The sequence below is a fragment of the Dipodomys merriami genome, unplaced genomic scaffold, assembly GCF_024711535.1.
Source record: "Dipodomys merriami isolate MVZ:Mamm:240054 unplaced genomic scaffold, mDipMer1.0.p SCAF_48, whole genome shotgun sequence".
Lineage (NCBI taxonomy): Eukaryota > Metazoa > Chordata > Mammalia > Rodentia > Heteromyidae > Dipodomys > Dipodomys merriami.
This window is the reverse complement of record NW_027206046.1, coordinates 395,046-419,926: the sequence shown is the minus strand read 5'-3', so window position 1 is coordinate 419,926 and position 24,881 is coordinate 395,046. Positions and strand designations below refer to the sequence as shown.

Here is a 24,881-nt window from a genome sequence, read left to right as displayed (position 1 = left end):
CAGGGTTCTCAATTCCTCAATAGAAACATAAATGTGTATAATGTTTGTTATAGTGGAAGCCCTTTGATAGCCTTGGAGGCAAGCGCCTGTCCATTGCGATCAAGCCTGCCTATTAGGCTCTATTGACTGAGACATCTGTGTCACTGCAAATAAAAGACTCTTATTGATTTTCTTAACTGCTGTTCACTTCCCGTCCATGTTTCGAAGGCTGAAATCTTAATTATCTCAGATGCTTATTCAGTGCCTTCACACGATGACCTCTCCAAGCCTCATTGGCATTTCATGAATCAAGTACTTGTAGTGGAGCATGTCAAGATGACAAAGCTGGGTCTCCATGCTTGTCCTTTAATATCACCTGTAACATTGTATCCTAATAGATGTGCATGCCTTAAAACGGTGACCGTGTGACAGTGCTTCTGAAAGCCTTGCTTACTTAGCACACAGTCTGGAAAAATTAGGTTGAGCTGGCTCTGACAGCTGATTGTCATCCAGTGAGTGTGAATACTAATCCTTAAATACTCTGCATACAGCCGAGGACAAGTATAATCTTGATGGTCTTGAAATTTTAGGTAATTGTTTTTTGTAGCCCTGGGGATAGAATCCGGGGCTTCACATATGATAGGCAAGTACTTTCCCAATGACCTATACCCTTCTCCCAAATTTTAGGTAGCTTCTATCAAAAATTTTTCCCCTTTAAGCAGCCAAAGATTTGAAGTCTACATGTATGTATCCACATGTATGCAGTATGAGATAAAATATGAATAAAAGAAAAAATATTTACCCTATGTTATTTATTTTTCTTCAACATGCTTGCATTCTAGTTATTAATAGTACTTTATGTACAAGATGCTTGTATTCTTCAGCTGGAAAATATATTTCAAAACTGACAGAAATTAAGAAGCTTTAACTACATTTGTTTGACCCAGGCAATGGAAAATAGCCTGTCATAAATTCCTTTTTCAAAAATAAAGAAAAACAGCTTATTTCACTGGGGAGCTTTCTGAATGTTCCTAATATTTTGACAATATAGTACTACAAATACCTTAGTGATTTCAGGATGGGGGTTTCTGTGGTGCAAGATTGTCATGGCAGTGATTTTTGATGTTTAAAGATTGTTTATTGCTTTCCCTTAGAATGTGCTAAACCCCCATCTTAAATAGTATGGCATGTTTTCCCTTTTAATGATAAGCTCTTCCTATATTTGCTTCAATCACAGAAAAAAAAAAAAAGGCAAAAGAACCCATCATCTATGGATGCTTTCAAAATACCTACTGGCCCTAATTCCTCCATTGGTGCTGCAGAGTTAGAGAAAGTAAATGGTGGGCTCAACTGTTTTGTAGTGAGGTAATGTGCATAGGGTACACATCAATAAATCTCTGGGTGGAATACTGACACCACTTGATAAGGAAGATGTAAGTCACATTTAACGATACTTTAACACGTGAGCATAGTTTTTTTATTTTAGTGGTTTATGCTTTCAAGCATTAATAATGATTTGCTTTTCCACTAGCCTCCACTTAGATTTAATAAGGAATTCATATTAATCATTAAAAGAAAGGGACATGATTCTTCAAGATAATCAAATATTGACAGGTTAGAAATAGCTTTCTGCCTGGGTTCATTGATATAGGTTATGTGATATAAATATTTATTTCTTTTCTGTCACTCAGAGTAAATGCCACCAATTGATTCAGCATTGATATAGTGTCAACAGTTCATAAGAAACATTTGACTGGCTTGTGTTTTCCGATTAGTCTCTGCTCTATAAAGTGGGATTTACTAAATCTCTCCAATTGTCTGCTCATAGAGTGTGACTGCTTTCTGAAACCATTATTGCTTCGATTTGTGAAGCAAAGGTCTAGTGATAGGACTAGGTTCTGCCAGACCTTTACATAAAGAATAAGGATTAATTGAGCATTTTTATTTTAATGATTTATAAGGGATAGGTACTAATTTTTCTTAACACAGGCGGACAATAAACAAAGAACATTTTCTTTGCTAATCCATAATTGAATTGCATTTCATTTTTCCCCATTAACTTCATTAATATGATAAATCAAGCACCTTGTAAGAGGTTTAGTCTTTGGAAGGGACTCATTGTTTTCCTGTTACCATTTTGTGATGGAGGTTCTGTCCCAGTTTAAAAAATAAATCAAAAGCTATCTTTGGCATGTTTTATTGAGGCACGTAGATCAGCCTCACTGCTGTGTTTTCTGAATGCTTTTACCACTCAGATCCAGGGAGGCATCATCTGTTTAACAGCAGCCTATGTTTGAAAGTAACTTGAAACAGCTCAAAGGGCCAGTTTAAAGGATTTAAAAAGTGTTCAGCTACTCCAAGAATTGACCTTTTGTATCTCTAATATATTTTTTCCTTTTTAATGTTCAGCTTTTGTGGGAGAAAGTGACGACAGTATTTTCCTATCCTGATAATTCAAGCATAAATGTACTGTTGTCACTAATTCTACATCTTTGACTATTAAGAACTTAGTGCTTTTAGAAAAACTCTTCAAGGTATAAAAAAAAGTAGGAAGAATTGATATCTTTGTAAAATAGCTTTAAAAAATAGAGTTGTCACTACTATATAAAACTCTCATATTCTGTTGGTTCATCTTAGATGTTGTAGGAAGGCTGAAGCATAAATGAGTCCATGTATGTAAAACAGAACTTCACAATGCCCTCTTCTCCCTGAACAGCCTGACTGCTGTGGGTGGTTGCTATGCTGTCTCTATTTCTTTCTTGGCTCCTGCTTCTTTTCAGATGGAACAGAGGCTTTGTCAATCATTTTTTTTCCCAGACTGTGTGCTTTCTTAGCTGTTGACATGTAGTAATCATAATTCCTGGGGCTTTTACTTTCTTTTCCCTCACATCTACAGTGTGTTTCTCATCTACTTTTGTTAGTTTAGAAAAAGAAAAAGGAATTTGAACTACATTTATTAGCTATTTGGCATCTTTGAATAAAAAAAAAAATCCCAAACTTTTTTTGAACATTTTTTTATATGTGATTTAAAAACCACTTATCTTACAAACATCATAGATAAAGAATCGATATTTACTGAGAATGCCTTTCAGTAGATAGTTAGCTTTCCTGTGGATCATTGACAGAGAGATGTGTCCCTACATACGGTACCTGAGACAGAGTACTAACATTAAACGTTGAATACACACACGCGCGCGCACGCGCGCGCACACACACACACACACACACACACACACACACTAGCCTAATTAAATTGGGTAAAATGGTCTTGAAATGCTATAAATTGTGATTTTTTAATGATACTTGCTTCTATGTGTAATATTTAAATGCAATACTCTAGAGGTTCATAAATCTTACCCTTCATTTTATACTAAATATTTCTGTACTTTATTTTGCAAATTAAAATCAGATTTAATTAAAAAGTGTACAGTGTTATTAGCTATTTGTTAATCCATTTTGATTTAGTATTCTCAAATTTTTAAAATTAATTCATGGTTAGGAAAAAAGAAAATTCCAGTAGTTTTCTTTTTACAAACTTGTAGCTGGTTATGATGGTGTGCATTTGTAATCCCAGCATTCAGGAAACTAAAACTGGAAAAAAACCACTGGAGTTTAAGAGACCAGTGAGAAACTCCTTCCCTACCCTCATACACTTCTTAAAACATAAGAAGAAATATTTATGTACTGTAATATTTCAGAAAATTAAACAGAAAAGAATCTTAGTTTGTAATATAACAAATTTCAGTTTAGCTAGACAAAGGTCAGTATAACTTTAAACATCATAAACTCTTTAATCTTTTTCAGTAGATATTGTCATTTTGTATGTGTTTGTGCTGGCTCTGAAGCTTCAATTCAGGGCCTGGGCCCTGTCCTTGAGCTTTTTATATTCAAGTTTAATTCTCTACTACTTGAGTGCACTTCCACTTCTAGCTTTTTTGTGGTTAATTGGAGATCATAGTCTTGCAGACTTTTCTTCCATGGCTGGCTTCAAACTGTAATCCTCAGATCTCAGCCTCCTCAGTAGCTAGGATGATAGGCATAAACCTATCATCTATAATCATCTGGCTAGATATTATCTTTTAAAGTAATATATTTTTAGATTTGCTCTTCAAAACCACTAATTATAACAAAAATAAATTTAAAAAATGGCTTACATTGTACTTAGTGCTCATGCATATAAATATACATTAGAAACCATTTTCCCTCCACAGTTCTCCTTGCCAACTCTCTTGTGGAAGTTCCACTTGTCCTCTGATGCTGTTGTCTGCCTGCCACTCCCAATGAGGCTAAAATACTAGGAAGGCTGGCCAGTTCTCTTGACCATAGACTTAAGCCCTTTTAGGGTCTAGACCCTATATATACTATATATCTACACACTGTTTTCCCTGTATCTATTTCAGAGCCCTGGTCTCAGTTTGTAGATATGCATAAATGAAATTTCTCCTAAAAACTAACTTCAAGCCATGATGAGAGTATACTTTGTTGGGCAAGATAATGGTATGAATTAAGTTGTTGGAAACGCGTTTAGACTACCTAGAGAAATTTTCTTAGGGAACTGGCCTTGTAGCCTATTTATACTCACTGATAGCTACTACTCTGTATTTTCATTATTGACAAAAGTAAATCTAATAGCAGTTTTGCTAGGTTAGCATCTCCAGACAGTTTCTGTACTGCTTTTCTTCATGCTGTTTGAAAGTTTATCATTTAGCCCAAATAATATCATTTTCTTGTCTTTCTTTCATGCCACATCTATTATACAGGTAGTTTAAAGGTAATAAAGAACAGAATCCTCAAATAGGAAAGTAGTTGCCAATTTTTCTGACTTCTCTCACTTTTTTTTAAACTGACCTTAGATATAGTAATTAGCTGATTGTAAATTGCATCAATCAAGTTGTACTACAATTAAATTGGGTGCTGAATTGGCCTTTACACATGGATCTGTCAATATTCTTTTAGGGATTGGCAAAATGGCTTGGAAAGGAAGCTGTTTCTGTTACCTATGCCACACTCCTAATTATCACGGCTCTCTGAAGCTTCAACTTCAGAAATGTATGGAGGAAAAATATTTCCCTTGATAAATGAAGCTTTTTTTAAATTCAATTGGTGGAAGTTTAGAATGAAAACAGATATTTAAAGCTTTACTATAATGGTCTAAGAACAAACTAATTTTTTTTTCCAAGTGACATTGAATTTAAAACTATCCATTTTCTGCCCAGGCAAGGCAGTGCAATTCCCTGGAAATTGATTTTTTTTTTCAGGGCTTACTTTGGCTTTTTCTAAGCTTTAGCTATATGGAAAATAATGCCTTTGTTAAGTCTACTTTGTGAATAAAGTTGGCAGTTAATTTTTAAGCAAGTGGGCCAGTGCATAAAAAATTACTGGATGCATCAAATAGTCTGGCTAGTCTTAAATTCATTTGATAAATGATTATGTAGGGAGTTCCTTAGAAACTCTGAAAATATTGTTTTGTGGGTATCGATGTAATTCACCCACCACTCATGATACAAATGAGAGTAGTATTTTTGGTATAATAAGTTTTATAGAACCTTAGTAGATACTGCATTCTGTTTTGTACATTAAATTATAAAAACAACTTTATAAAAATTACATGCCTGTATGTTTTCCCTTTCTTCGTTAGGTCTGACTGCATGTGCATTTTAAAGTGCATTGATTTGATACTTTTTCATCAGCATAATGTGACTTCTACCTAGTTATTGCTGTATACTGATTTATCATTTGTAAAGAAAAGCTTTTTCTACTCTAGGAAAATCATAAACATTATTCACTCCATTTGCTGAATGTTAATTATAAGGTCATCTGTGGAGTTTTTAAGGGCTGATTTATTTACAAATGATATATTAGATTACTGACTGTATATCTCTATGTGTGTTGTTTTCCCAAGTTTGACTTTGGCTATGTGCAGTGCTGCTTGGACTTGGTGGTTATATGCTGTACTGGAGACTGTTTTCTTATCAGCATCTCTGACCTGACCCTTTTGAGCTATGTTATATCATTCCATTTTGACACCTTTTATCAAACTTTAATGAAATGACCCAGGCAAACAAATTGTCATTAAACTTTCCATCACTTTGTCCCTTGTTATCGTCTTTTATAAATTGGACAGCAAATGTTGTATTGATCTTCTCGTTCTTGCAGCTGAACTTGAAATGACCCAGACTGCTTGTTGTTTATGGCCCAGAGTTGCTTTTCCTTGACATTTCCATCCACAGCATGACATCCTTTTTGTTTTTCTTTCTTGTGGAGATGAATGAACAAGACATACGGTATCGAGACACCCTTGGTCATGGCAACGGAGGCACAGTCTACAAGTGAGTAGTCAATTTTCCTTAAACTTTTGATCCACTTTTGCCAATTGCTGGGTATCCAAGTATTCCATTACAAAAATTTTACATGACCACCAACATTTACTTCCACTTTTGACTCAACAATTTTGCAAGGTGTCTTCTACTTTCTCAAGAATTGCCTGAAAAGTGCATTTATATTGCCTTTTTAATATTTCTGAGTCCACTTTTCTCCTGGGTGAGCAGTTAATAGTCCATCATTAGCAAATGTATCTTTAACTGGCTTGAAGTTTAATGTATATATATTTCTTCGTTCTTTAACACCATCATGTTTTTAAAACTTGCTGGTACTTTATGCTAGTCCCTTACCTGTTTACGGCTATGCCCAGTGGTAGCAAACCTTAAAAATACCATTGGTTTGCCCTGTGTTGACACTGTAAGTTATTAAAAAGCCTTTTCCTGTTGTATTTCCTTCTCACCTCACCCTACTCCCCTGAGAGAATTTCTGCACACATTGATGAATATGTTAAGTTATAAAACTCTTCCTAAATTCCAGCTGCAGTGATCTTACCCTAAAGGAGTGTTCATTTTCATATTAAAAAATACTAACTGTAAAAAATAGTTCTCTCGACAGGGAAGTCTTCTTGTGCACTAGTGTAAACTACATAATGTAATATCTAGTACTTAATAGTCTGCAGTGGTGTATGAAAAATATTCCATTAGGAATTAAAAAATCCATACTCTGTAAGAAAGGCCTGAGGGAATAATAAAGTTTTCCTCCAGAGAGCTGTTTTCCATATATACTCTAATCCTGCTTCACATTATGATTGTGTTTTCACCTTGTTTTAGCACCAATATTAATAGTTTCAGTTGTAAAATAATTTTCTAATTGGTTACTTACGTTCTTAAAATTTTTAACTTCTGATTATCCACATGAACACAGATAAAAATTGCCTTGTGGTCCCATGGCCTTGAAGAGTCACATTCTAAAATTTCTGACCATCCTTCATTTCTCCAAGAGCTTTGGAATAGAATTCTATTTCTCAGGGTTAGAAGCTCTTTCAGAGTCATCAGATCCAGTCCCTCATCTAGAGAGCTTCAGTCCCTCTATGGATACAATTAACACGTAAGTGCTTTCTCCCAAGTATAGTCCTTGAAGAACTTAGGTTCACACTTATCACTTATTTTTTTTCTCCTACAGATGACTGAGTATTGCAAATAGTTGTTCTGTTAAGCCTGTCCACTATAAGAATTTAGAGAAATAAATAGTAACATTTCTTTTACCAGCATTGGTCTTACCCTTAAAATTTTGGAAGCTGAGTTTTTCTCCTGGATCAAGCTACTATGTTCTTTCCCATGCAGCCCTGCACTACATAAATGGCACCTTAGTCTCCCCTTCACCCTTATCTAACTTCCCTATTCTGGATATCCAACCCTGTTCTGAAGGTTCCTGGGGAGGAAATAAGGAACACTTGTGTTTCTTGCTTTCACTGAACCTTATATTGTCTTCAAAGGGAATCCAAAACTATTTCTTTGGACTCCTAACTTACCTGTATTATTTCATCAAATGTTTACCTTTGTATTTTTAAATTGAAGGCCCATTGTAAACTTAAGATAGATTAAGAAATGTGCTGGGCTCCAGTGGTTCACATCTGTAATCTTAGCTGAGATCTGAGGATCATGGTTTGAAGCCAGCCTGGGCAAGAAAGTCCAAATCACCAAAAAGCCACAAATAAAGCTGTAGCTCAAGTGGTAGAGTGCTATCCTTGAGCACAGAAGCTCAGGGGCAGTGTCCTGAGTTAAAGCCCCAGGACCTGCGCATGCATGCATGTGTACGTGCATACACACACGTGTATGTGCATATATCCATGCATACATAGATTCATACACACACACACACACACACACACACACACACACATATAAAACCACCAAATCCCACTTAGTTGCTAAATTTTCTAGATACCATATCTTCAGTGTTAATTTTTTTTAAAAAATTTTGATGCTAGAGATGAAACACAGGACCTAGCACATGTTGCACTCTACTGTTGATCTATACCTCCAGCATAGCTATTGAAATTTTCATCTTCTCTTAAATTAAGGCATAGGTGTGAGACAATGGGGGAGTATACTGAGAAGTGGACAACATTCCCATCCCCCAAGGAATAATTATAGCATGAAATTATGTTAATATTTTGGGAATTACTATTATTTGTGCTGATCCTGGAGATTGAAACCAGGGCCTGGGAGCTCTCCCTGAGCTTTTGTGTTCAAGGTTAGAGCTCTACCACTTTAAGCAATAGCTCCATTTCCTGCTTTTTGGTAGTTAATTGGAGGTAAGAGCCTTATGGACTTTCCTGCTAATGCTGGCTTTGAACCATGATCCTCATATCTCAGCCTCCTGAGTAGCTACAATTACAGGCATGAGCCACTGGCACCTGATGCTGTTTTGTTTTTTAAACCAGCTTTTGTTATGTTGCTCAGATTAGTCTTGAACTCCTGCTCAAGCGGTCCTCCTGCCTCAGCCTCCTGAGTACAAGTGTATGTCATAACACTTGATGCTTATGTGATTCTTATGAGGAAAGAGGGCGAAGATTTCCAGTTATGTAACCTTTGTTGTTGATCACTGAGCTATATCTCTGCCCTGCTTGTTTCATGTTATCCCAGAGTTTTTGTTCAACACAAAGGAATGGTAAAATCATCAAGAAATAAGAATCTACTCTACTAAAGTCTTTATGAAACATTGATGTATTATGATTGGATTTCTCCTACACTAAGTTTACCTTAATGGTGTTAACTATAAAAGTTGTAGGTTTTCAAACAAAATGATTACATTAGAGGCTATGCTACATAAACTAGATGAAGAAAATATTGAAAAAGCCACTCATTGGTAACAAAACTGCCTAATGGGTCTATTTAATTTTTTTTGTGAAGTGTAATAAAACTAATAACTACAAAGCAGAAGTTTGATGTTCAGTCTTATTCACTTTACTTGATGGGATATTTTGAATTTCAAGGGTTATAATATGTGTAACTGCTTAATAATGGATAAATTCTCATGTTTAAGCCTGTGTTTTCTACCGTTATATGATATGAAATCTTGGACCCAGATAATTAAACCAAATACATGGATTCTCTAAACTGTTCTCTGCATTATAACCTAATGAGACCATTTTAAGTTGGCATTTCTCACATTACCAATTTGTGCTATATGAATCATAAAGGAAATATTCTAAAGCATAAGCCAGAGCAAACAAGGACAATTTAGTTAAAGGAAATGGGTATATTTTCATTATTACTTCATTTCCCAAAGGGTTACAAGATTTTCAACTTAAAAAAAAGGGGGTGGGGATTATATATGACATGTGTTTTAGATTCACAGTGAATTTAAAAAACTTTGAGAAAATGGGAAACAGTATGTGTTGGTGTTACACTCTGAGTTTGAATACTACAGCTGCCATTGGTTAGCTCTGGGACCTGGTACAAGTTATAAAATGTATCCTGCCTCTGATTCCCTATCTGGAAAAGGGGGATAATAATGTCTATCCTGTTAGGTTGTTATGGAGTTAAATGAGAGAATCCATAAAATCTTTAGCACTGTGTGGCACTTATTAAATGTTAGCTACTGGTACTGGTAGTACTAGTAATGGAAAAATTATTTAAACTTTGTAATTTCTGCTCCTGCTTGCTTGACCAGGACTCTATAAGAAATGCCTATAAGCAAGCTTTAAGAAGTTCTGCATTCATATTATAATATGTATTATAGTTCTGTTTTTTTCTCTAGGCGTGTTATAAATGACAAGATTGATTTATATATTGTCTTACCTACAGTAATTTTCTAAAAGCTTCAAGGTATTTCTTTTTTATCATAGCATTTTCAGATTACTGTAGGACAGATGGCATAATGTCAAGCCCACTGGAAACTATGAGGCCTGGTGATTGTACTGTGGCAAAGGCAGAACTTAGTATCTTTCCCCTCTCCTCCCCTTCCCTCCCTTCTTCCTTCCTTTCCCCGTCAAGGCTTCAAGCTTTCACTAGCCTTGCTTCCTCATGGCAGGTTTTTCCACCACTTAAGCCATGCCTCCAGCCCAGCTGTTTTGTTAGTTAATGGGAGATGGAGTTTCTTGGACTTTACTGAAAAGACTGGCTTTAAACTTTAATCCTCCAGGTGTCAGCCTCCTGAGTAGCTAAGGTTACAAGTGCCACAAGTGTCTGGCTAGTAAGGATCTTTGATTAGATTCTCCCCTTGTCCAGCTAGTTTTAGAGATTGCATTATCATTCACCTAATAAGGGTTTCCAACATAAGGATACATATATTAAATGATTAATTTTCTTTTAATTTTAGTCAAATTTAAAACTTTGATTACTTAGCATCCACTGACCCATCATTCTAGTCATTTGTCTCCTTTTCTTGGGTAGTATGTCCATTGAAACAAATATAATGAGCCAGGCATGGTGGTGCATGTGCACAACCCTATCTACCTAGAAGCCTAGGCAAAGTATTCTTGAGATCCCATCGTAACCAATAAGAAGCTGGGCATGGTAGTATAAGATGGCTATCCTGGCTAAACAGGAAATATAAGTAGGAGGATCATAGGCTAAGCTGTCCTGAACATAAATGCAAGACCCTGTTTGAAAAAAGGCGAAAGGAATTGGGGGCATGACTCAATTGGTGGAATGCTTCTCTAGCAAGTGCAAGACCTTGTGTTCAAAAACCTCTTCAGTACCATGGTGGGGGGGTGGAGAGGGGAAGAGGGAGTGAGGGAAGAGGAAAGAGAAATAAATAAATGAATGTGGTGAACATTCAATGATTCCAAAGCTAGCCACTAGATTGATGGAGCTCCTCAAACTTTGGATTCAGAAAAACAATAACATTTAAATTATGGTAAGTCAGTTATCCAGTAATCACCACATATGTGTATATGTTTGAAATGAATAGTGTGCTTTCTGATTCTAGCTCCTTCCCATAATACAATGAAGTGTCTAGTCTGAGCTTTGAGTTGAATTTTCTGTGATTTACTGAGTACTGTGCTTACTGTCTAAATTGTAGTTTTGGTTAATTTGTTTGTTCTTCTCATACTAGATATTGAATCCTGGGCCTTGTGCTTGCTCTACCACTTGTTCTACCACACCCCTAGTCCTTTTGCTTTTGAGTTAGGTAGGGCTTCTGCTAACTTTTAGCAAGTTGTCCTCAAACTTCAGTCCTCTGGCCTCTGTCTTTCTGAGTAGCTGGTATTATAGAATAGCTGAGACTGTAGATGTGCATCACTGTGCCTAGCTAGTGTAAATGATGTCTTAAGGATTGGATATATCAGAAGTGGCGCTGTAGCTCAAGTGGTAGAGCGCTCGCCGTGAGCTGAAGAGCTGAGGGACAATGCCCAGGCCCAGAGTTCAAGCCCCATGACCGACAAAAAAAAAAAAAAGGATTGGATATATACCATTATCTAGAGACAAAAAGAGGGAAGAAGGAATAGTAATTCTAAAAAGGTGTTTAATTCTTCATATTGTTTTATGTATTTTAAGTGGTATTTGTTGGGTAGTGGGCTCAGGATGGGGGTAACAGAGATCATGTGAAGTATTAGGCTATATTCTGCCCTGTGATATGGCTGTAGGCACCAGCTAAAGTGAGTGTGTTTGGGGGCTAAAACTGTATTAACTCATTTTAGAAGTATAATTGATTTAATAGAAATCAGCTCAAATGGCCTTTATATAAAATGAGAAAACACATGAATTATCACACTAGTTGCTATTAGTAAGGAAAATATTTCAAAACATAGGATTCTTAAAAAAAAATCATAATTAAAACAGATCAGATGTAGAGTAAAGGAGCTACAACCAGTCACCTAGAGGGAATCAGAGACAACCAAAACTGAGAAGCCGTTCCCCCCCCCCCCCCCACCAATGGCAGCCACCAAGGACAGTCATGAGGACCCATGATACCTTCATTAAGACTGCACATGAGTCCACCATGACCCCCAGTTTCAGCCAATTCTTCCTGAGCAAGAGGAAGAGGAAGAACTTATAAAAATGTGGGCTAAGAGGGAAAGTAGGAGGAAGGCACAGAATCAGTGGAAAGCTGGTGAAAAAGTACAGCAGAGGGGCCCATTAGCTGCACTGGACGTTGAAGAAAGTGAACTAAGTGACTCAAGGTTGATGATGAGAGGGAGGGAACAAAAGAGAAGGAGGGAACAGCTGATACCAAGCAAAAGGAAAGAAATGTACATATCACCCAATATATGTAAAGGTAACCCTCCTGTACATCACCTCTAAAACAACAACAACAAAAAAGATCCAATTAAAAAAACAATGCAGACCAAGCTATTTCAATGTGCTTTAGGGGATGACCTCTCAGAATGGAAGGAGTGAGGCACTGGCAATGTCAATCTCCTGAAGCACCAGGAGAAAGGGATCATGTGCCTCTTCATGAGGAGGGATAAAACTTTGAAGATTCATGCCAACCACTACATCACACTAGTGATGGAGCTAAAGCTGAATACTAGCAGTGCCTGGGTCTGGAAAACTCATGCTGACTTCACTGACTGGGGCCTAAAACCAGAGCTGCTGGCCATCCACTTTCTAAATGTGAAGAATGCACAAAAATTCAAAGCAAAGTTTGAAGAATGCAGGAAAGAGATTGAAAAAGAAAAGAAATGACCAGGCAAAAATTAAAATGCTGAAAAAGAGGCTGAAAAGCTAGAAGCTGTTCTGTGATGGAGGCCAAAGATGTGGGGAAAGAGAAAAGGGAGGAAAAGCAATGAGTTATTGACTCTCCTTTTTCTTTCTCTTTTAAAAAAAATGTTTCCTGCCTTTTCCAGTTTGATTTTAAATTGTTTTGTTTTTATAAGGGACTTTATGTAAAAAACTAAATTCCAACATTGAGGGTTTTTCCCCTGAGTTTTTACCCTACTGAAGATGACTTCTGAAAATCCATTCTGCTGTCATGTGAATGTACTGTGTTCACTTTCTTTGATATAGTAGAAATACTTATAGTAAAAAAAAGTGAATAAAATAGCCATTGAAAGCTGAAAAAAAATCATATGCTAAATAATGTTTCATTCAACAGAGAACTGTATAGTGGTGATCCCATGCTTATTGTCAGTATAATCATCTTACTTGTATAAGTATACTCTATGATGTTTGCATGATGGTGGAATTACCTAAGGACACATTTTTTAGAATGTGTCTCATTGTTGAAGGAGGCATGGCTGGGTGGAGACTCACATAGCAACTGGGAACTCTGACTTCCTCTTTCAACCAACCAGAAGGTGCCAGGCCAAAGTGGAGAACAGTAGGTCTGGTTCTAGCTTCTCTGATTGTGTACATGACCCCACTTCTGAAGGGCTTTTCCCTGACATATCTTGTCTATGGAGAGTTTTAAAATGGTTTTGATGTTATTGACCTGAGAGCAAGAGTAATTGTTTGATTTATTTTGACTTTAAATTTCCAATCAAATGAAGAGCCTTTTCCTTGCAGCCAAGACCATATTTTAAACAAGCAAACAAGGCATCATCCTAATGCAAAATTAAATACTTATATATGGCTGAATTGTATTACGGTATCATGTGACAGGCAAGGATATTAATGTTTTCAGAAAATCAATAAGTATTTGTCAAATAAAATTAATTATGTATGTTTCTCTCTCTCCCTCTCTCAGCAGTCGCTGTTATAGGTTTGTTTTATACAATAATGTGTGTTGTATTGATTAGAATCTAAAGAATAAACTTGTGTTCATGATTTTCTATACCTTTCCCGCCTTCGAGTTCTCCCACCCTTCCACATTCCTATAACTTCACACATGCTCCTATTCATTATGGCAGTGATGGATTATTGGCACCTAACCAACATGACAGGATGTCACAGGTCGCTGAGCAGAGATTTTCAGACTGTTTCCACTCGAATTAACTATTATTGAAATAGTTTATTAAGATTGAAGTATTGATCATTTTTCCTAACCATGGCTTAAGGGAAGGAAGAAGAGGTGGTGTGTTTGAAAGACTAAATTTCATTTTAAAAAATCTCATTTATTTAGTCTTTTGCGCTTCCTGTTTTATAGCCCCTGTAGTTTTTATTGCTTGGAAAAGGGTATCTTGGCTTTATTTTTATGACAGTATAATTATACCTCAGAAATGCACTTGATTACTATGGGTAGCAAAATTGTTCTAGTATATTGGTTTGGCCAATATTGCTACACAAACAACTTTTCAGTCAATTGAGTCTGTAAAAATCAATACATTATGGTAATATTTCAAGTAAGAATTTGCTGAATCTAAGACTTTCAACACCATTCTCTTTCAGGGAAAAATAATTTGGAAATGGCAAGAGTTCTCCTTAATATTTTAATTAAATGCTTTCTTCATAAAGAAATTTAAACTCCCATGTAAAAGTAGTTATGAACAGGTAGACATTCTGTTAGCACACATCTGTCATTATAAGATGAAAGAGATCTAGTTTCCATCTCTGGCTTCCTTAGGAAGGAATAATGTGGGTTTGATTTCATCTTGCAGTATGCCCCTTTTGGATTCATACATCTGTTGCTTGGTGCTTAGCTGACAGGAATTGTGGATAGTTTAGAAAGCACCCAGAAGAATGAGGAAGTAATGAGTGGCATTGTGCTTGTTCCTCAGGCCTCCTCTATCCATTTGTTGGGCAGCCAAGTTCTGAGCATGTGTAGTGTCAAGGGCACTGTGTCGAGAGAGATGCGGATGTTCTGTCCGCAGGTAAGCACAGGACTTTACAACCTGGTCTACTTATCTGCATAGATGAGACACAGGCTCTGAGGCTGTGGAGAAGGTGAGGCAGTTACTATCTCAGGAAGAATCCTCCACCAGGTCTCATGGAAGAATTGATATTTGAGCTGAGAAATGGTTGAAGGAATTAGCTAACTTTTACCCAGCAAAATGAAAGCTGAAGAGATCTCTGACTGCTTCTATAAGCCTGAGGGGAATTCTTGTACATAAACAAGTTTGCTCTGTTTTTCTATGGCGAGGCACAGTTCATCTACCTCTGTTTAGCTTGAGAGTGCTTTCTTCCGATCTGTTTTCTGCCTTGATTGGCCTCCCTGAAGGAGAGTTTTGTCTGGTTATCTGGTGAAAATCCTCACAATGCCTAGCACAGTGTCTTATGCTCAGCACTTAGTGTTTCTGGAACTAACCTTCTAAAGCAGATTTTTTTTTTTTGGGTCCGGTTGTGGGGCCTGAACTCTGGGCCTGGGTGCTGTCCCTCAGCTCTTCAGCTCAAGACTAGCACTCTACCACTTGAGCCACAGCGCCACTTCCGGCTTTTTTCTTTTTGCTTATGTGGTGCTGGGGAATCGAACCCAGGGCCTCATGAATGCAAGGCAAGTGCTCTACCACTGAGCCACCTTCCCAGCCCTAAAGCAGATTTTTTTATATTAATGCTTTATTCTAAATTAAAGGAAGCTAAAAAAGTATGATTATGAGGCAGAAAACACCCATTGTAGCTTCAAACTGGCTTGCTCTTTAGTGGGCACAAGAACCACATCACAAAGGTCACCAATAGTGAGATCACTGACAGTATATCATCTATTATCTGAAATTTCACTTTAAAAAAACAAAGTTTTTTGTGCTATAGCTGTCTTTTTTATTAATAAGTTTTTATTGTGAAGATACTGTACAGAGGGGTTACAGTTACATGAGCAAGGTAATGAGTATATTTCTTATCAAGCATTGTTGCCTCCTCCTTTGTTTTTCCCCTACCATCCCTTCCCTCCCACCTCCACAACTATTGCCCCCCCCATATCCTCCCACCTAAATTGTAAACTTTGTTTTTCAACATAGTGTCTTGTACATCTATCTCATTGTTACAATGGGTCAACCTGTATCCCTATTTAAACATTTTGTTTAAAAACAAATTTAAGGGGACATTGGCTACTGATGACTCTTAACTGGGGAATATAGGAGAGAAACCATCTACAGGTGAATTTATGTATGAATGTGGGGGGGGATCTGTTGTGGGGCTTGAACTCGCGGCTTGGGTTGTCCTTGAGCCTCTTTGTGCCAAGGCTAGTGCTCTACCAATTGAGCCACAGCTCCACTTCCCAGATGCAGATTCTTTGCATTCTAAGGATGACTGTGAAATGTTATCCAATTTGAGGTGCTTCTAGGGGGTGCTAAACTCCACTACCATAAACAAGATAATGTGGCAGTTTATCAGATTACAGAGAATAGAATTTCCCTTAGACCTAGCCATAGATGGCCGTACAAGCTTCCCCAGAGTTTCAGGATTCAGACCTAAATTTAGAACTCAGTAGTCCTCAGTACCATGTTGGCTTTGTTTTGCCTTATTGTGCATTCTTTTATTCACTGAACAAATACTTACTATCACTGTATATCAAGGACTGTTCCCAGTATGTGTAATCTAGTAGTTAACAGGGGTGAATACTAAAGGAAGATGATGCCAGACCTTGCAAGTGTTAGAAAGAATGCAAGAAGGTACTCAGGGAAGGCTTACCTGAAGGATAAGAGCTGAGATCAGAAGAAGTGGAAGACCAATCATCAGAAAGTTTGGGGGAAGAGCCTTCCAAGCAGAAAGGCCAAACCCTGTGATTCATGTTGCATCTAGGCCAGTGTGGCTGGAATAGAGAGAACATGGGAGGTTGGAGAGACAGGCAGGGCTTGATCATGCTGGGGCTTTTAGTCCTTGCTTGTCTTCTTTTTTACCCATGAGTGGGGGTCAGAGGAGCTTTGAAGAGTAAAATGGTATGCTCAAGAATGCAACACACATCTAACTCTCATCTTCTAACATATAGATGAATATTTGGGTGTGCTTCTGTGTGCTCTTCACTCTGAGTTTCCTAGCTTTTAACCCAGATTATTTTTGGATGTATGATGTAAATCAATGTGTAATTCTTGAAGTCAGTGCTGAACCATGTCCAGTTAATTTTAGAGGCTCTTCAGAAGTTGCTAACCATCCATTCCTTGGCAGTCAGTTTCTGAAGTATTATCCTTTGGTCATCTTATCAGGAACTTAGAATCTTCTGTGCTTGATAGCTCATGCCTGCACTAGCTTCTCAGAAAGCTTAGATCTGATGATCATGGTTTGAAGCCAGTTTAGACAGGAAAGTCCATAAGACTTATCTCCAATTAATCACCAAAAAGCTGGAAATGAAGCTGTGGCTCAGGTGATAGAGTGCCAGTCTTGAGCAAAAAAAGCTAAGGGACAGTGCCCAGGCTCTGAGTTCAAGCCATTGTACTGGTGCATGCAAATCCCAACAGATCTCCTCAAAAACATAATTTGGTAATTGAATCTCTAGATTAATTGAATAGTTGTGCTAATGGAGGTGGCATATTTCTTGATTTCAAAACACTGAATTTAAAAAGCTATTCTGTAGTATTTGATGTGTTAGAAAATTGTAGTCTCTTGGTTGGCATATTGAACAAGTAAGTATATGTATGCTATAGCATCTAGGGCATTTACTTAAATTGCTTTTTTGGAAAATAATTCACTGGAAAGTCCAAAAGGCATTTACTGTGTATAACTTTCTGCCAGTATTACTTTTCTTGCTTCTGTTGTTGGTTATTTTGATATAAGAGACCATGTTTCTGTTAAATTGCTACCTTCCTGGAGTGAAATATTTTTAGATTTGGATTTGTACATTAACACTGAATTGAAGGGTTACTAAATTCAGGGGGGAAACAGTAGAGATTAAGTATTTTTGAGTATTAACGGCTAATAAGCCTAAAGATGTTTTCTTTTTTAAATGTTAGATTACTTTTTAAATGTGACTCTATATTGTTCTCTTGACCTAAAATTTCCACAGGTTTCTTGTCAGTAGTGCAGAAAGAAAGAAAAGGAATGTACAGTATTACTGCTAAAGGCAGAGTTTATGGGTTCTGTTTCATGACTTGAAATAATGAAATGAAAAAGTGTTCAGGCAAAATTAGAACTTGCTTTAGGACACAATCAATACAGCATTTTAACAAGCTTAGTGTATTTGGAAAATATGTATTGTGTAAGGTTCTCTAACATTCTGATTGTATTACCACTGCTAACTGTGGCAGCAAAATGTAACAATATATTTAGTCAATAAACATAAACCTCTGATTAAACCATAATTAAGTTTCCAGAAAAGTTATCTAAAAACTATGAATAAATATATTTTTACATTTGTCTGAGCAACAAAAACTTAATAGTGTTAAAGAAAACAGTACATGGGATAAAATCTCAAATGATTTTTACCACAAATACATGTATTGAATTAAATTTGTATGCCCAATTTATTTCTTCTCCCTTTTAGCTTTTCTTTGAAGATGATTCTTACTAAATGTTCCAGAACATGGCAGCAGTGGTGACTAACTTAAAAGGCAAATGAAGCTGGGCGCCGGTGGCTCACACCTGTAATCCTAGCTACTCAGGAGGCTGAGAGCTGAGGATCACAGTTCAAAGCCAGCCCAGGCAGGAAAGTCCCTGAGACTCTTATCTCCAATAAACAACTAGAAAACTGGGAAGTGGCACTGTGGCTCAAGTGGTAGAGCTCTTGCTTTGAGCTAAAGAGTGTAGGGACAGCACCCAAGCCCAGAGTTCAGTCCCATGACCAAAAAAAAAAAAAAAAGGCAAATGAGCAGGCCTCCCCCTCCCCGCCCAGCTACTTTGGAGGCCCAGGTATAGTGGTTCAAAGCTGTGTCTACCTCCATATACCAGAGGCCAAGAGGTACTCAGGGTTACATTTTTATTTCCAGTTTGAGCCACCATCATGTGCTCTGTGCTAACCGCTGTCTTACAATGTGTCTGAGTACAGTAGGGACTACCATCCTTTTAAAAATTATTATTATTATGCTAGTCCTGGGGCTTGAACTCAGGGGTAGGGTAAGCTTTATTTCCCCCCTCAAGTCTGGTGATCTACCTACCACATGAGCCACAGCGAAGAGTAGTTCATTTGAAATAAGAATCTCATGGACTTTTCTCGCCCAGGCTAGCTTTGACATGCAGCCCCCAGCCTTCTGAGTAGCTAGGATTACAGGCATGAGCCACCAGTGCCTATCCTGTTTGGAAGGGAAGTTGAGGCATAGATGAAATGATTTCCTGGGGATTCAGAGCAAGTCAGGGATAAGACTGCCTCTGAAGCCCAGGCTTTCTTATTTTTTAGTCCCTTCCAGTCTCTTTCCTCTAGTGAGTAATTATAGTTTGGTTCTGTGAGATGTTTTATGTAAGCAAGACCTAAGAATTCCTGCCACTTTTCTAACAAATACACTACAGCTGTACTTGGAATTTTTATTTTTTTGCATTAGACACGTGTGCCTAATAGATGAGCCATGTGAATAGACAGCTGTCTCCCTCCCTCCCTCCTCTTTTCCCTCCTCTCCTCCTTTTGTCCCCTCCTCCCTTCATCCTTAGATTGTAATCTGTGAGGTAACAGATCTTTAAACCTCAGTCACTGCAGCATATCTTTCTCTACAAAATTTCTTTGGTGGTTTTCATGGTCACAATTGTTTAAATTTAATACACTTTTTATTGTAAAAATACTGTACAGAGGGGTTACAGTTACATGAGCAAGGTAATGAGTACATTTCCTATCAAGCATTGTTAGCTCCTCCTTTGTTTTTCCCCTACCCTCCCTCCCACCTCCACAACTACACTCCCTCCCCACCTCTGCTTTCATTTTCACAATTTTATGAATGTATTTAAATCATCCTTGAAATCTTGTTTTAGTGTTTACAAGAGAGTTTGTTCTTCTCTTTCTATATAGATCCCTTCCCACTACCTCCTCCCATATATCTTACTTTTAAAACATGCATGTGGCATCATTAATGCCTTACAGTACTAAATGGATTAGAGAATAGCACCTCTTCTTGACTGATGCAGAGGACTCTGTGAAGCAAAATTTAGCCTTATCTTTGAAGGAGCTCATTCTAATACAGGTTACATGTTGTTGGAAGTCTCCAAGAATACATGAGAAAGAAAATGATGTTGTCACAAAGAACACATTCAAACACAGATTGTCAACCTAGGCTCAGTGCCCTATGTGGAGAAGTCAGCCACATCTCTTCCATTGTTGGTGGAAGGTGACTATATCCCAGGCAGTAAAAGGTATGATGGTGGCTTGTGTTTTCATGTTAAAGGAAAAAGTCTCTCCTGGTTTATTCTGACCCTAGTCATGATGTGCCCATTCCATGAAGTCTGTTATGCACAAAAGTGCACAAAATGAAGACAAAGTGCCTCTCTCCAGCCTGACAAAAGCCATTCCTTTGTAGAATGGTAGCTGCAGTGAAAGTAAATAAATGAATGGACAGCAATCACAGCCTAGTTGATGAAACTGTTCAATTAAAGCACAGGCATTTACATGGTGTAATTTCCCTAAATTGCCAATGAGCCCCTTTAGACACAACCAGTGTTCAAATTGATTTCAGCATTGATTTTGGCTGAAGCTGATAAATTTCTGCTTGTTAGTTAAAGTAATTTTGCAGAAGACTTTGTACTGCAGTATTGAAGTGTTCATTTAGCTGATGGTTAAAAGAGGAGTTATTTACAGAGGCCTCTACTGTTGTTCTGAGATGGGACAATTCCCCAATCATCTTTTACTTTTAATTTTTTAGGCTTCAGTATACCAATCAATAGGTGATTGAAACTGATTAAAACTTATCCAACCATCTGCCTATGGCAGTTTAATTAGAAGCTGGGTGATTCTTAAATTAAAGTTGTCTTATTTTCATTGCAGAGCCATCTTCCAGAAGAGTAGGGGACTAACTGTGCTGAAAACTTACAAGTTTGGATTTGTGAAAGTATCTCACAAATGCTGTTCCTGAGACAACTAAAAAAAAAATGTATTCAGAGGCTTTTGGAGATTAGAAGGAACAATATGCTTACATGTCCAGTGAAGAAAATTTCATTTTCAGGGAAGAACTAACGTGTAGTATAATAATAGATAAGATTGCTCAGCTGTTTGTGATAGATGTAATTGAAAGCACTTTTTTTTTGTTGGTCGTAGGGCTTGAACTCTGGGCCTGGGCACAGTCCCTGAGCTCTTCAGCTCAAGGCGAGCACTCTACCACTTGAGCCACAGCACCACTTTCATTTTTCTGGTAGTTAATTGGAGATAAGAGTCTCATGGGCCTGGGCTAGCTTTGAACTTGGATCCTCAGATCTCAGCTTCCTGAGTAGCTAGTATTACAGGCATGTGCCTGGCTAGTAAAAACACCTTTTAACAATGCAGGGAGACATGGCCATTGTAATAATCCTGTGCTCTTTTACTCATTAGCTTTGAATAGTTTTTGTGGTTGTTGTTGTTATTGTTTGATTGATTTTTGTCTATGCTAGGGCTTGAACTCCGGGCTTGGATGCCATCCCTTAGCTTTTTTTGCTCAAGACTGGCATTCTACCACTTGAGTCACAGCTTCACTTTCAGCTTTTTGATGGTAATTGGGGATAAGTCTCATGAACTTTCTTGCTCAGGCTGGCTTTGAGCCATGATCCTTACATCTCAACCTTCTGATTATAGTCATGAGCCACTGGCACCTGACTTTTTTTTTTCTGTTTCTATTAAGATCTTGATAAAGGTATTTGCCCACTGAATGGAAAAGAGGTATTTCACATGTCCATGTTGACTTTCCAGCAGCACTGTGGGCAGGATTACAGAAGGCAGATTTTTGTCAACCCCCAGGTTCCTCTTAAGTTTCCTATACTCATTTTATCTAGTATGAGCCAGTTTTTTGAGTTTTTAATGGAAATGGGTTATTATTTCTGTCATGGGGACATATTACACCTGGTACTACAGGGAAGAAGGGAATAAATGGCTCACTTTTCAGAGGTGCATTTACTCTTTGACCCACTAGGGTACTGTTTAGTGTTCTAGAAGAGGTAATTTAGTAAATTGTACCCCAGTGGCCTGAAAAAGTTAATGCAACTCTGAAGAGTGAGTCATTCAATCGATTTTCTCTATTGCTTTTAACACCTCAACACTGACCATATCCAGAGAGCCTTGAAGCCAACTGGAAATAGAACCTCTAGAAACGGCCTGTTTATGTTTACACAAAGCTTCTTGGGCTATACTGAGGATTTGGCTTCAGAGGACCAAAATCCACATTCTGCTCCACTTCTTAATAGATACTAACTTCACTATGCTTTGTATTACTCATCTGTAAATTTGGGATAACATTTCCTTGGCGAATTTGTATGTAAAGCAGGTGACATCTCTGTATGAAAATAGTTTATAGACTAAGCGCAATAAATAGAATGTCAAATACTAAGAGGAGAAGGTTTAAAATAATTTTTTTTTGGCAATACTAGGGTTTGATCTCGGGTTTCACACTTACTAGGCAGGCACTTTACACTTGAGTCATACTCTTAGCCCTTTTTGGTTTGGTTGTTTTGGGGATAAGTTCTTGCGATTTTGTCTTGGCTAGCATGGACTATGGTCCTTCTATTTATGCTTCCTGTCATAGCTGAGATGATAGGTATGACTTCCCACATTCAGATATTGAGATAGGATTTCACCAAAGTTTTTCTAGTCTAGCCTTGAACTGCAGCCTTCCTGATCTCCACTTCCCAAATAGTTGGGATTACAGGTATAAAGTACCACACCTGGTCTGGAAGAAGGTTTGTGTCTCATTTGATTTATTGTCAGCTTTCCTAGTAACAGTGAATAGGGCTTACATTGCAATCCATCTACTTTAGGAGAGTTTTCTAGCTAGTTAATTTCCAAGGTATTTCTCCCACCCCACATATATTGCCTGACTAGTCCATTGTTTTTTTTTAATTTAAAGTTTATTGTAAAGGTAATATACGGAGGGGTTACAGTTGCATAAGTCAGGTAATAAGTACATTTCTTTTTGAACCCCTTATTTTCTCCCACTCCCCTCCCCATTGTTTTTCTTTATCTACATTGTGTTATTTCTTGCCTGTCTTTTACCCATTACACCCTTTCAGAACCTTTGATAATGAGATAGAGCACTATACCTGTAGGTTCCTTCATCTCAAAGGTGTTCATCCTTCATCTCAAAGGTGTTTAAGCCATATATTAAAAGACTAGTCTAGCTCAGCACTGGTCGCTCATGCCTATAATCCTAGCAACCCAGGAGGCTGAGATCTGGGGATTGAGGTTCAAAGCCAGCCTGGGGGCAGGAAAATCTGAGACTCAACTCCAATGAAGCAGAAAGAGCTGGAAGTGGTGCTGTAGCTCAATGATAGAGTGCTAGGCTTGAACAAAAGATGCTTAGGGACAATGCTCAGGCAGAGTTCAAGGCCCAGGACTGGGGGAAAAAAAAAAAGACTAGGTAATGTGGAGGTGTTAAAAGCTTGAACCAGGCCAAGTCAACTGAGAAAAGAAATATAGAGTGATGATCATAGTAAGTTTGAGGCTCATGCAAGAGTTAAAACAGACATCTAACCTCCTCCCCTTTTTTGGCCTAACTGAGACTTGAACTCAGGGCTTCTGCTTATTAGGCAGGTAGGTATTCTACCCCTAATCTAATACCACTAGCCCTTTTTTTTGTGCTGCTTATTGTTTCCTGCTTGAGTGATTTCCTCAACTGAGATTATCCTCTTTTAGGCTTCCTGCCATAGCTGAGATGACAGACACATACCACCACAGTCAGCTTCTTTCATTGAGTTGGACTCCTTATGAACTTTTCCTGTTGGACTGGGCTTGAACCCAAATTGTCCTAATGTCAGCCTCCCAAGAAGCTAGGATTACAGACATGAACCATCAGCACCCAGCATCTTATTTCTTTTTAGGGAGTACAGAGAGAGAAGAAATGATAAAATGTAAGACTGTACTTGGTTTTCTCTGACTGAAAATCTTTCAAAACCAGCCAAGTTTTCTGTATTCTATGTTAGATTGATTTATGAGCCTAATGTACAGTCGGTATCTTGAAATTAATATCTGAAACCTAATAAAATGTTTGATTTAGTACATAAACAGTCTAGAGGGCCCTGTTGCTTAACCACAGATTATTTTGCAATCAGTAGTCAAGCATCTGTAATGGAGTTTTAGGCAGAATTGAGGTTGGCATAGACCAGTATTTGAAATAGAGCAGTTTACATAAAAGCTTCTTTTACAACTGCTGTTTACTTTCGACTTTCTATTTTAACAGCCAGAGCCTGGCTAATGTGTTTATCTATTATGGAAGGCAACAACTGTCAGTGTTGATTGCCCTGAAACTGTTTGATTTTTTTTTTTCTGTGAATGGCTATGGCTATTTTAGTCTGTGATGATACTCCTTAAAATTCCACAGCCTGACTCTTAGTCCTAAACATGTTAGCAAAGGCTAAATCCCAAAGTAAATCTAGGAAAAAAAGTCAAGCAGCAAAGCAAAATTTTTGTTAGCTGACCCACAGTGAGCTTGTATTTGTTTACTTGGAAATGTCTTTGCATTAAAAAATGACATTGAGAGGACTTGAAAATTAATCTCACAAGATAACAAAAGATTTTTGATTTTTTGTATACAAATATTCAGATGCACTTATGCACTTGGTTTGTATGTGGCAAAGACTTTTTTTATGTTTGTTTCAGAACTGTTGAGCTGGGCTGGGAAGGTGGCTCAGTGGTAGAGCGCTTGCTTTGCATGCCTGAGGCCCCAAGTTCAATTCCTCAGCACCACCTAAGCAAAAGAAAAAGGCCGGAAGTGGCGCTGTTGCTCAAGTGGT

The 24,881-nt window shown here is 37.7% G+C and overlaps 1 protein-coding gene across 4 annotated transcripts in view; it reads left to right on the top strand.

Moving 5' to 3' along the window:
• The window catches only part of Map2k5 (mitogen-activated protein kinase kinase 5), a 269,496-nt gene that overhangs the window by 55,885 nt on the left and 188,730 nt on the right, over positions 1-24,881 (top strand). For all 4 annotated transcript variants that reach the window (XM_069995057.1, XM_069995056.1, XM_069995058.1 and 1 more), the window contains one exon: positions 6,244-6,308. In XM_069995057.1, coding sequence (XP_069851158.1) covers positions 6,244-6,308 — 65 coding nt within the window. The remainder of the gene's footprint in view (positions 1-6,243; positions 6,309-24,881) is intronic.